The 13197-nt window shown below is 30.0% G+C and overlaps 1 protein-coding gene across 4 annotated transcripts in view; it reads left to right on the top strand.

Moving 5' to 3' along the window:
• The window catches only part of LOC118205713 (uncharacterized), a 260563-nt gene that overhangs the window by 46025 nt on the left and 201341 nt on the right, over positions 1–13197 (top strand). For all 4 annotated transcript variants that reach the window (XM_085817148.1, XM_085817147.1, XM_085817146.1 and 1 more), the window contains exons 6-7: positions 7379–7426; positions 12446–12490. In XM_085817148.1, coding sequence (XP_085673274.1) covers positions 7379–7426; positions 12446–12490 — 93 coding nt within the window. The remainder of the gene's footprint in view (positions 1–7378; positions 7427–12445; positions 12491–13197) is intronic.

Raw genomic sequence — 13197 nt, 5'->3', positions numbered from 1 at the left:
TCAGATAATAATTGAATCTTAAAATAATTAGACTGAAATTTTATGATAAACAATTAGAAGTAAAATGAAGATAGAAAGAGAGATGAGTCCTGTTAGAATAAAAATATCTGTGTAGAATTAAAATAAAAAGAGTAAAAAATACAGCAATCCAACATCCAAGTTTTAGTTATAGAGATGTCTTATATAAGCATATTATACTCTAAGTAAAGTTGTAAAAAGCCTTCCGTGTCATATTTTTTGTACAACTAGACTATTGTAATGATCTGAATGTTGAGTTTTATCGCAGAAGTACTTTATTAATTACGTATCTCGAGGTCTCTATCGATATTTATCCACATATTGTCGAGCATTGAGTACCAGATGCATGTAGATCACAGCCACTATTAATACTATAAGACTATAAAAAAACCATTTACTTGAGAAACTGAAGATTGAGTCTACCAGGAAAATCAGAAATGAGCTATGAGCTTTAAATCTAAAAGTCACTCTGCACGTTTTTTGACGCATTTTCATTTTTTATTGAATCTTTTTGTTTTTGTTTCACATTAATTTTATATGAACAAACGTTTCTCAAAGCATTCGAATTTATAAATTATAATCTTTAATCTTACTGTAATCATGACCCCTATTAGTGGCCGAATGGTTAAAATCGCTGAATGCTAGGAGTTTGAACGCAGTGCCATTTCAGGCAAAGAGGCTGGCTTCGTGGTTGGTATCGAGAAGGCCCTCATCGCAGGCATCCTTTCTCTAAGCTTGATAGCCTTTGTGTGCTTTGCCATATTTAAACAACCTAGCCTATTGTGTAAACATAGAAACATATGATAAGAGATTACACTCTTTATGGAAACGAAATGTACGTGTCGAAAGTGTGCAATTAAATTCTAGACATGTTGTTTACATATATATTTATATGTAAATGTAGTATGTAAATTGTGCAATGCATTTATTTGCTAACAATTTTTATTTTTAGTGCATTTATATAAAGAATTTAAATACTTCTTACATAATAACAGGACCGAGACAATGATGAAGAGAAAGAAGTACTCAGCTAGAATAAATAACTCAGACGGGAGTTGCACGGGAAAAAATAACATGAAAGACAGTGTTATTTAAACCTGAAAATTAATTAATATGCATTATTCTCTGTCCTGATAAATATTTTATGTAGGTTTTTTAATAATTAAGTCTTTTAATTAAGTTTTGTTTAATTAGGTTTTCTTATCATATGTGTGGAATTCAATCATTTAAGGTAATGTGGATTACCTCAAATAACAGGAAGTGCGAATAAAGGGACAACTGTATTATTTCATAAAAAAACTATCATTACGAAAATTTATTGCACACGGTACTGCTATTACGCAGTGTTATTAAGCACAGTGTTAAAAAAAATGTCCCTGAAAAATTATCCTGGAAAAAATGTTCCAGTAAACATGTTTCCAGAAAAAATTAAATGTTTCTAGAAAATGTATGGCTATTTTCTTATTTTTCCAAATCTTATAGCAAACCATTTAGTGTCATATCATAAATATCACCTCAAGTTTATATAACTTTTGAAATTAATGAACATTATTTAGCTTTTACATAAGAAAGTTGCCTTACATTTAATGAAATATGTTATACAAATGTACTAAATGTGAAATATTCTATAAAAGATACTTAAAGTGAATAGAATTAATCATACGATTGTGTTATGTGGATAATCACATATAAATTTAAACTAGGTCTTTGGAACATTGTGCATTATGCTTATCAATGTAGAGGTTACGTCGATTACTTTTTCAACAGTTCGTCGTAAAGGCCAAATCATATTCCCAATTCATAAAGCAGTATATCATACTCCTAGTTAATAATAATCCGTAAAATGATATTCCCAGTCCGTAAAGCTGTAGATGCTGTTTCTAGGCCGTAGATGTGAAATATATGATATTTTATTCTTTAAGGGGCTGTGTACAATTCTAAATTTCATTTTGTATAAATTTTTTTAAAAGATTACATTTTAATTTAGAATTAAGATTAATTAGATAATTAAGATTACATTTAATTTAGAATTACTCGGTCCTGTTATTATGTAGATTAAATCGTACAGGAACAGACGTTGTGAACACGAGACATAAAGACAGTCGTGTGTGCGTTTGTTGAGCAATCGGAAGCAAAGGGGAATTAATGAAACATTTCGGAAAGCGGAACTGAAAAAAAACCACAGTACTTTTAAAAGCATTATACAAATTTCATTTACTTGTAAAGCACTTATATTTTTTCATTTCTTCGTATTTATATTATTCTCATTATTTACATAAACTAAAGTTTTATTCCTTAAACACATTAAATCGTTAAAGGAAATTTTATAATTGTTCTGTTTAAAGACCGAACACCAAATTTTTAAAGTTGTTTTGACAGATTAAAACATATTTCGGGAAAATTTGTATATTTCTCTTATTGGTCTGAAGAAGTATTTAATAATAAAGAAATTTTAAAAAAATAAATAAATGCATAACGCACAGTTCTGAAAAGACACTGCTTAAAGTTTATATAATTAAAAAAATTATTTAATTTTGGAAAATCTTGTTCCTCAGATTTTAAATATTTTCCATTCTCAGCGACAGAGTTTGAATTTATGATGTTTTTATCATACATATAATCGTAGAGTTTCGCCTCCTTAATCGAACTACGTAAATATGTAATTTTATTGGAAAAAGTTTAAAATTTTGGATTATTCATTATTCGTATCGTTGAACTTTGGCCAAAAAAGAAAGGAAAATGTTAATTAAATCTATATTTTTAATATAATTCATTGATGAAATTATATATTAATTAAATAAATCTGTATGTATGAATACTTATATGCAAAAGAGGCAAAGGGCCTTTTTTCAAAAACAAACAAGGAAGGGCGATCTAAACACGTTTGAACTCTAAACTTTTCTGAGTTCTCTTTTTAAACTGCATGGTAGATGTAAAACACACAAATACTAAGAAGTTAAGAAATGCTATTTCTGTCTGTACATGGACCACCATCAGTAATGACCAAAATTTTCAGCTGTCTTTTATTAACCAAATAGCCTTCAGCGGCCAGAGGGGACAAGACCTTGGAGTAAGGCTTGAACGAAACACCCGTTCTCACGGATGTTAACTAATGGTTGACTCTCCCCAATAGTATAAATAGCTGTAATTCATCCGCCCTCCCCTGAGTTCAGCCACTTAGCTTGTTTTTCAACTCAATACTCAAAACTAAGACCTTCAAGCGTTAGTTTCCCGAAAAATTCTTAATTGCTTTCATCTTGCATACAGATTGCTACAATTCCCAGGCAAATCCTAATTCTCACTTCTCTTTCGAAACAAATATATACTACCACTATTAATGAAAGAAAAAATTTCATTTTATGAATAACTGAATATGAAATGTAATTATTTATTAAAAAATGAACTTTTGTAAAAAACTCATAAATCAATATTCTGAAAATTTTAAGTGCGGTGAAATACAGCATTTAAGTCTCTCCCTTAACCCTTTCAGTCCCAATGGGTTAAGTCCAAGTAGATGTTTAAAGAAACCTAGAGAGAATTAAACGCATTAATTTACTACTTAGTTGATGTCCCACTGGTAGCAAGCATTATTTTTAACATCCTCATTACAAAATTGTTGCGCACATCTTCTTATAGAGGCTTAACAGACTGTCAATTTCTGTTAGTGTGATTTGTATCATTTGTGATAATTACCAAGAAGGCATAAAAAAAAATCAAGTCAGTTGAAACAAATAAATTGGGATTGAAAGGGTTAAACAATTTAAGATGTTTTATAAATTTTCAGTATTTAGTTATTCAGATTTCAACCAGTAAAATCATCATCTCCAAATGCCATTTGTTAAATGTATTTAAGTTCTCAAAAAAAGTATTTTTCCTTTCATTCAAAGATTTTATATTTTGACAACTTGCACATCCTTGTTTTTGATATTCTGCACTATATCACACGTAAAATTATAAATTTTTGCTCATAAAAACTCACAGATTCATGAGTCTATTTGAATTAATTGTGTTTCTTATATCCAAAACATGTTTAATATGTTGAAGACGTATATTAATAGAGTTTTATAATATATGTTTAGTGGGAAATATGTACTAATATATAACATGCATTAAAATAATTGAGTCACAGGATCAGTAAGAAACTATGGTTATTACCAAAATAAATAAGGACAATGTGCAACATAATAAAGACTACAGAAATGAATGAGGACAATATTTAAAATAAATAAGGACTATATACAGCTCCTCACACTCCCACATCATCACCACTACATAAGAATTAAACATGTTGCAACAATAAAATGAACAAAACAGAGAGAGTCTGTGCAATCCATTACTCCAAAAAAAGCATATGTTTCGAGTATATACAAGTATTAATACACAGTATGAATCACAACCAACGCACTAAAAGTTGTACTAAACTACAGCACACTAAAAAATACTATACTTCAAAGGTATGGAATTCTTAGGACAAAGAATCGCCACAAAGTAGACTTTCTCTCAGAAATATTAATTTTAATTTCGCTACAGATTTCTGGAGTGCATAAATTTAGATATTCTTAAAATTAAGAAACACAAAAGAAAAACATTAAAATTTTCTTAGGAAGTTTGTCACTGTAAGTTCAATAAGTAATTACAAAATTTTCGAGTAAAATGTATATGAAAATTTAAATAAAATACTCTTAAGTGCTTATAAGAAATGTCTTAACATAAAAGTTTTCTTCTACCAATGGCGGCCCTCAGCGGACTTCGGTTTGGCCACTACTAAGTGATGGTCACTTTATTACGGAGGCACCTAATTATAGGTGGGTCACATTTGCCTCTTATGAAGGACAGTTGCAATCCTGCCTTCTCCGAGGTTCAAACCCGGGACCTTTGGTTCGCAGCCCGGCAACTCAAACCACTATACCATCTAGGCGGTCTAAATATAAATGTAAATGTAAGCAATCCTATTTAAAGCGACTACTCAAAATGCCATTCTTTTTAATTTTGAGTGAATAGTAAATGTGGTGAACTTGCGTAATGATTAAAACCAATGTTTATTGTTCTCAAAAACACTGTTCGTCTTAGAGGGAGATAGTCACCAAGAAGGTCCCCTGCAAGTATACATTATTTCTTAAAAAAAAAAAAAAAAAAAAGCTGCATGAAGATTTTCGTGATGTTCCTAAAGTATAATGTGCATGTGAACCACTTCCTGAGAATGTACTCCACAAAGGAATCCCACCCCTTAAGCAGATAGCCGTAGTGTGCTTTGGAATAATCTAATAAATATAAAACTTATTGAAATATTATATAGCTGACTTTCTTCATAACTAAAAAATCAGCATTGAAGTAACTGACTGCACGCTGTGCATGAAAATTTTAATGTCATTTTAAGAATAAACTGAAACAAAACAAGAAATAATTTTCTCTATAAGTGTATTAGATTATCAAAAATGAAGAAAATAATCTCAAAATTAACTTAGCAATTTTTTTAAAAATAAGGTTATGCAGTTACTTACCATCCTTTTTCTAATCTTTTTTAGATAATACTTTTCATGAAAAATTACTAGTAAAAACTTTATAAAAATGATTTATTAATGACCTTTGTTAGTTAACTATTAATATTACTTTGTTACTATATATATTACTTTGTTACTACTATATATATTACTTTGTTACTATATATATTACTTTGTTACTACTATATATATTTCTTTGTTACTATATATATTACTTACTATATATATTACTTTGTTAGTTAAAATTCTATTAAGTGCTATAAGTTGCATTAATTTTCTATGCTTAAGTCTCCTTCTTACTTTTTCCGCAAAAATTTATTAGTTAATAAAAAATATGAAAGTAAAAATTATCCTTCTTTCCATCTTGCGCTCATAAATCATTATGGGAATATCCATTTACAGTTATTAAAGCCTGAAAAAAGCATGTCTGCGATGTTATCGTCATGCGATGATTTGTAGATACTTTATTTTTTTACCACGATATTTTCGACGATGATGTTTTTAAATTGCGAAGTTTTTGAATCGCTTTATTTTCGACGACGATGTTTTGTACCACGATGTTTTAGGACTGCGATGTTTTCTCCCACGATGTTTTGTAGCACGACGTTTTCGCCTTGCGTTGTTTTCTCCGCGATGTATTTGCCGCTATGTTATCGGCGGACACCGGTGACCATGGAGGCCAGTTGAGACATGCTAAGTCATCAGCTCCTTGAGGACCAATCCTATGGTTCGGTAGAGTTTCATTCAGATAATCACGCACTTGGCGTAAGGGGGTGCCCCCGTCCTGTTGAAAAATAAAGTTGCCTTCGTGCAGCCTCAGAAACAACCAGTTTTGTAACATAGTGAGATACTGCTGACTGTTAACCATGTTTCCATCAAACAAGAATAGGCCGTAAATAGATGATCGGGATATCGCACAAAATACATTGATTTTGGGCTGATCTCGTGCATGTTCAATGGCTGCATGTGGGTTCTGTAGGCCCCAAATTCAAACATTGTGTTTGTTTACATGACCACTAACATAAAAAGTTGCTTCATCTATGAACGCGATGCGTTGTGCTATCATTGTCAATAGCATCAAAAATCTTGTTACAAAATGCCACACATTTGCGTTTGTCATCAGGACGCAGAGCCTGTAACAAATGTAACTTGTACGGCTTCATAACCAACCGACATCTCAAAACACTCCAAATTGTTGTTGTAGGCAGTTGTAACTCCCAACGGGCATGACGAGTTGATTTTGAAGGACTACATTGGAAAGCAGTTTGAATTCGTGGAACATTTTTGTCAGGAACATGAGGGTGGCCAGGACTCTTTCCTTTACATACACATCCTGTATTTACAAACTGTCTATACCATCTGCAAATGTTCCACCTGTTCAGAGGATCACTTTGGTACAACTTGAAACGTCTTTGCACTGTAATCACAGAATTGCACTTCGCAAACTCAAAAACACAAAAGGATTTCTACTGCGAAGTAGCCATTTTAAACATATGATGGTTACCACTCAAAACAGAGGACAACTGGCATCTAGTGGCTATTAATATAAACTAGACTATGTATTCGTTTCACCAATAGCCAAGCCGAGATGTAGTGATCGATAGTTTGGAAAATAACACTTTGTAATACGTATATTCTTTTTGAAACTCTGTATATATTGCATGTTTATATTAGTTCCTTTTTTCTATGTATTGGTGCTTTTTGAATACTCACCTTTCCATCTTTTGCTATTTCTTAAAGTATTCAACAAAGTAAATAGTGACTAAATATTTATTTGCTGAAAATTATTATTTATTAATTTATCAACTTTATTTGCTGAAAATTATCTTGAATTAATTTATCAATATTTGTATTTTTAGTTAAAGAAGAAGAAACATCAAAATAGAATCGATAATTCCCAGTCAGATGTATGTATTTTAAACTAAGATACTCAATGCTCTTGTAAAATTCCAAATTTTTTTATCTCCTTTTTCTTGAATCGTATTATTGGGAAAATTTGTTTACTTAGGTACCCTTTCCACTAGCATTATTTAAAACTGTTATAGAGTCCTTAATCAAAACATTTTCTTAAAAAAACAAAATTCTAATTCAAGCAAAAATATAAAAATATTAGTAAATAAATTTATGTGTATGTGCATGTTAAATAATAAAATTAACTGTTAGCTACAAGGATTTTTGATTTGTTTTGAACTTAAGAATTGAAACTAAATAAGTAGATAAGTATTGAAAAATTGGAGGGGGAGGGAAACTAAATGTAAACAAATTTTCAATTTTTTGAAAATTTAGCATAGTAAATTTAATGGTGATTTTTGCTTATATAAATATGCAAATAAACATTTAAACAAAAGCACACTAAATTTATAACATATTATGATTGAAAAAGTAAATTTATTTTATTATTGAAGTTATTTAGCATTTTATGTGTGCACATTAACATTCTCTTTTCTATAGTAAACACTGATCATGAATATGCAAATTGTTCATTTTAGATAAATTACTACTTTTAGATGCATGTTCCTTTGTCTCTTTGAATTAAAATCTGAGGCTTTGTAGTTAATATGTGGAAGATTTTATTTAACCACACCTTTTCAAAAGTTGAATTGCATCTTTAATACACCTTCTAGCTGATTTGTTTACATATAATGTAAACAATACAATTTGTTTACATAAAATTTTTCACAGTGAATTCATTTTCATTGGTGTTATAGGGACAGATAATTAAAATCAGCTTAGTGTGGATTTTTCTTGCATTAATAATGAAAAACATGGTAATGTGAGAAGAAACAGTGAAAGTTTCTTATAATGAATCCAAAAATAAGAATAATACAATGCAGAATAAGCAGAGAAACTCAATTTAGAAAAAATCATACTGCTGGAGCTTTTATAAATAGTGTATGTATGTATTACATAAAAATTTCTTTGGAAATAATTTTACTGGGGATATTCAGTATTTATATCTAAATTACTTCAATGCATTTTTAGAGAAAAGCTCTTTACATTTTCAAAAAAGAACCCCCCCCTAAAAAAAAATCGTACTTATTTATTGCTCCCTTTTTGCCCTTACTGTGGTTTTTCTTCCTTCTTCTGGCACTTTCTTTATACATAAATATATTGAAAAAATAGAATAGTTTTGCATTCAGTAAGGCTTGATTAAATAATTCTTAAAGTATGATTTGGTTAGTTATTTATATGCAAATAATGAAAATTTCACATAGAAGAATTTCGAAAGGAAAAATTGTAAATGAATCTCAAGAAGACATGATTTACAAGAAGGTGTTTATGCATTTTTAGGAGGATTTTTAGGTCCTTCAAATTAATGTTTAAAATGTAAAGAGTATTTTTTTAAAATGTTCAATCTGATAGCCTTTTTTCTGCTGCATTGTGATTTCCACGATGGAAGAAATTTTTGTAAAATTTTGAGGGTATTGATTTCCATTCCTCTTCCACTACTTTCCAGTGTCCATCAGTTATATAGTGGGTTTGTGCTTAAAAAGAGCTCTTTTCAAGAGACCAAAGATACAATATCCATAGGTGAAATGTCAGGGTATTTCACAGGAATATATTGAAAAGGTATATATGCAGTACTTTCATTAATCTTCATTTGTTCAAGGAATGCAGTGGTACATTTCAAAATATGATTTGTTGCTTTGTTGTGATGAAGTTTCACTCCTTGAAAGTCATGGGAATAAATTAAATTTCTTCTCTAAATATCAGACATAGAATTTCCTCTTGATTCAGACATTGAGTTGATTTTAATACTTTTTTCCACTCTCCTTATTTTTAATTACTCATTTTAAGAGAATCCTCCGACAGTCAGAACCCCTTACTGAAACTTTTGCATTGATGGAATTAAGTTTATACATCTTTTCCCTCTTTTTGATGATAAATAGACCTTCTTCTTTTTACTGTAATCATTTAGGTAAACCCATGCTTTATCAAGGATCACAATGCATTTCCATTTATCTCGTGTTAGTTGAGCCACATGCCTCAACAAAAGCTGGTGAACATTATATTTTTAAGCTTTTTTGAGAAGTAACTCTTGATTTATTATTTTATTTATTGTTGCTACAGATGTATTTAAAACTTTTGCAAATTGATTTCTACATCTTTGGATTAACTCTAGTTACCAACAATTTAACTTTAGTAATCAATAAATTTCAATATAAGTTTTATTGCTTTTCCTTCAGATATCAAAGTGGTATTATATTTTTATCTATGTTCACTAAATAATGCCTGGAGGAATTCTAGCAACAATAACGTGTTTTTTTTTTTTTTTTTTTTTTTTTTTTTTTTCAGTAATTGCTATGCCCATAAAAATTTGCCAAAAATTATGCTGAACAGTTGTAACAGACTTAAATTTTATGTACCATAACACACGTTGTGTTTTTCATTGTGCTAGCACCATCTTCATGCAAAGCATAAGCTAAAGTTTTTAGCGCCCGGGGACAACTGAAAATTTACGCCCCTTTCTGTGTGCCAAGAACGGAAAACATTTCATTAAAAAATTTCGTAGCATCAATTTGGCGCCCCTTGGATGCTGCGCCCGGGGATAGATGTCCCCCCTTGCCCCACCCTAGCTACGCCACTGATGCAAAGTGGCTGCTTAAATCCAGTAGGGTCCATACTGAGCAAAGCGTCTTTGGGACTTGAAACTACCTTGTCTATCTCTACAATCAAAATCTAAATACTATCTAATTATTTTGGTATAAAACTCAGAACATTGATTTAAGATAAAGCTCAATAAAGTGATTTACAATCAGGTCCACTTTTTTTTTTTTTTTTTTTTAATGACCCAACTCCCAATTGCCCATTGTAGAACTGTGTCATTAGGTTTGAAAAAAGAAGTACTGGTATTGTGAAAAGGATCACACAAGCATAAAATTTCAAAATTTTGTGCTACTCAAAAAATAAATGGGCGTTAAATAAATAGATACAAAGGAAATTATTTACACCTTGTCCTTCTTTAATTATCAAAACAACCATACATAACATAAGCATAATATCTGTATTTTTGATACAGAACCAAGACTTCTGCTTTCGTCTCATGGCACCAGTTTGTCCACCTTTGTACAATAGACATAAACTTTTCTACTTGTGGACACTTAGTACTCCCTCCTTGTGGAAAACTAAATTGAACATTTAAATGTAGCATCTTCAAATCAATTATGAAAAAATGAGACACGAAAGGGCTTGACTTACTGTTACATTACACAATTACTTATAACATGGGAAAAGATGCATTCCCTACTATCTAGATGAAAATATACAGCATTTAAAGAAATTTAATAAGTGTACAAAAAGTTGTTTTCAACTGCAAGAACAATACAAGAAAAAATAAAAAAATTTCAAAAAGAGTCAATTCATCTCAGTTTTTGTGGATAAATTTAGTCTTTGCACAGTCTTTATTGGTCGATCAAATCTGGAAAAACCTTTCAGAAATGGTTTACATACATAATTGGATTCCTCGTCTGAAATCTCTAATGGATACAGTTTCCTTAAAGGACACATTGAACAAGGTTTTACTAAATGCTTTGAGGATCAAATAGGGCTGAAGGTGCTAGTATATTTAGCAGATGTTTTTCATCACTAAGATAAACTGAATGCATTACTGCAAGGGAGCAGAGAAAATATACTTACTTCAAAGGATTCTTAGATTTAAAGAAAATTAAGCTTACATAAAGATCATGTCGCAAATGGGAATCTTGATATGTTTGAATTACTGGCAGGACTAAAAAGTGATGATAGATACAAACAAATTTCAAGTTTTATTGTATCCCACTAGAGGTGCTGTTGCAGAAAATTGATTATTATTTTCCATCCACATCGGAAGAACCATATGATTGAGTGAGAAATCCATTCTCGCGCACTTCACTTCATCTTCAAAACTTAATTTTAGCTCTCTCAGTGTTATGGATGGAAAATTTCATATAGAAGGGTGGCTTTTGTTTCATTACACATGAAAATTTCTGCCAGCTTTTAATGTGTCCAATTTTGGGTTGGATGAGTATTAGAAAAAAAGGAATTGGGTTACAAAGTGATAGAGTCATTTTTTAAATTATAATAAAGAAAATACTATTTATTCATGACATTTTGAAGGACTTTGAAATTTCAGGGATAAACCTATAACACTCGGAGGGTTAAAAGCGTTACTGTATAACTTACAGTTGGAGGGTTCATTGAAATTGAAATTTAATGACCGGTTAATTATGACTGGTTGAATTGAATTTTAAAATAGATGTGGACAAGGAAATAAATTGTATGAAACTTAGCAGGTTTATTCATTTTTAGGGTATTTTTCATATTATATTGTATTTTTTTAATTAATTGTTCATTTATACAAAGCATTGTACATGGTACCTATCTTCTTGTACTGTAACTAAAATTCGTCTCTGAACCATTTTCTGTAGGAACGGAGAATGTGAGGATTGTACTTGTTACCTATCTTCTTGTACTGTAGCTAAAATTCATCTCCGTTTCTCTTTGTCTTCACCATTTTCTGTCCCTGTAGGAAAGGAGAAAGTTTATGTGAATGAAATTGTTGATTTATGTATTTTTTACCAGCAGCTTATCTTCACATTCTTTTTTAAAAAGTTAAAACTGGGTAATTTCATTTTAGGCACATTTCAATTTATTATTGTTTTTGATATTTTAATTGTTACTATTATTATTTGGACTGATTTTGATTTTTATTTTCATTTTGTATTCTTTAGTATCACTTGAGCCTTTTGCTTGTTGTGAATCTCCTTTTTTTTATGCAAATGTGTTTTTAGCACTTTATTTTCTCCTGCTTTTACTTAAGTTATTGCTATGCTTATCTGAAATTTATCCATAGTAATGCTGTATTTTGATTTGCTTTTAATGATTTTTTTTTTGTGTGTGTGTGTTTATCAATGTGGAAAAAATTTTTATTTTTATTTCAATATTAGATATCACGAAAGAAAAAGAAATTGGTTACAGAGGAAGAATCCCCTGTAAGTAAAATGTTCTTTCAATTAATGCCTGTTCATTTAAGCTGTTTTAATGCTGCTGTGTTTATTTAATTCATAAAATTCAAATAATTCATATGCAAAATAAAAGGAATACTTAATAAGTCTCTGTGTGGATTTTAAATGATGTCATGATGGAATATATAATTACCCAGTCATTATTATTTGCACAATCACAGAAAAGTTGCTTTTTGTATAACAGTAGTGGCAAAGAATGCTTCTCAGTGGTTTCCAAAAAGCCATGGTTATTAGTGAGCATAAAAATGGTTTACAGTTTTTAAATACATGAAATTCAGAGCATGTTACTGAAATTGTGGGTATCTAAATAAGAGGAAGTGATGAAAAAATAGTTGTCATATAAAATTTGGGAATAAAAATTGCAAATTTTGTCTTAAAAGTATGCAAAAGGAAATAACTTTCGAGATTATGGTATTCAAATACAATAATTCATGAGGGACTTTATGAATTAATACTATTTGAAAATATTATAAAACTGATACTGATGTAATGTCAAAAAGTACATATATTTTTTAGCATTAGTAAATAGGACATTAGGACTTACAAAATTTGAAATATGGGTAACTGAATACTCATATTATTAAAGATATTAGCAGTTTCTTCTATACATTCTAAATAAGTGCAGTTTTTTATAACAACAGAAATCTTTATTTAAGTGTGAAAATTATAATATG

Source organism: Stegodyphus dumicola, chromosome 5, assembly GCF_044657685.1.
Source record: "Stegodyphus dumicola isolate Sdum_Otavi_A_Nest chromosome 5, ASM4465768v1".
NCBI lineage: Eukaryota > Metazoa > Arthropoda > Arachnida > Araneae > Eresidae > Stegodyphus > Stegodyphus dumicola.
This window is presented reverse-complemented; position numbering and strand designations above follow the sequence as displayed.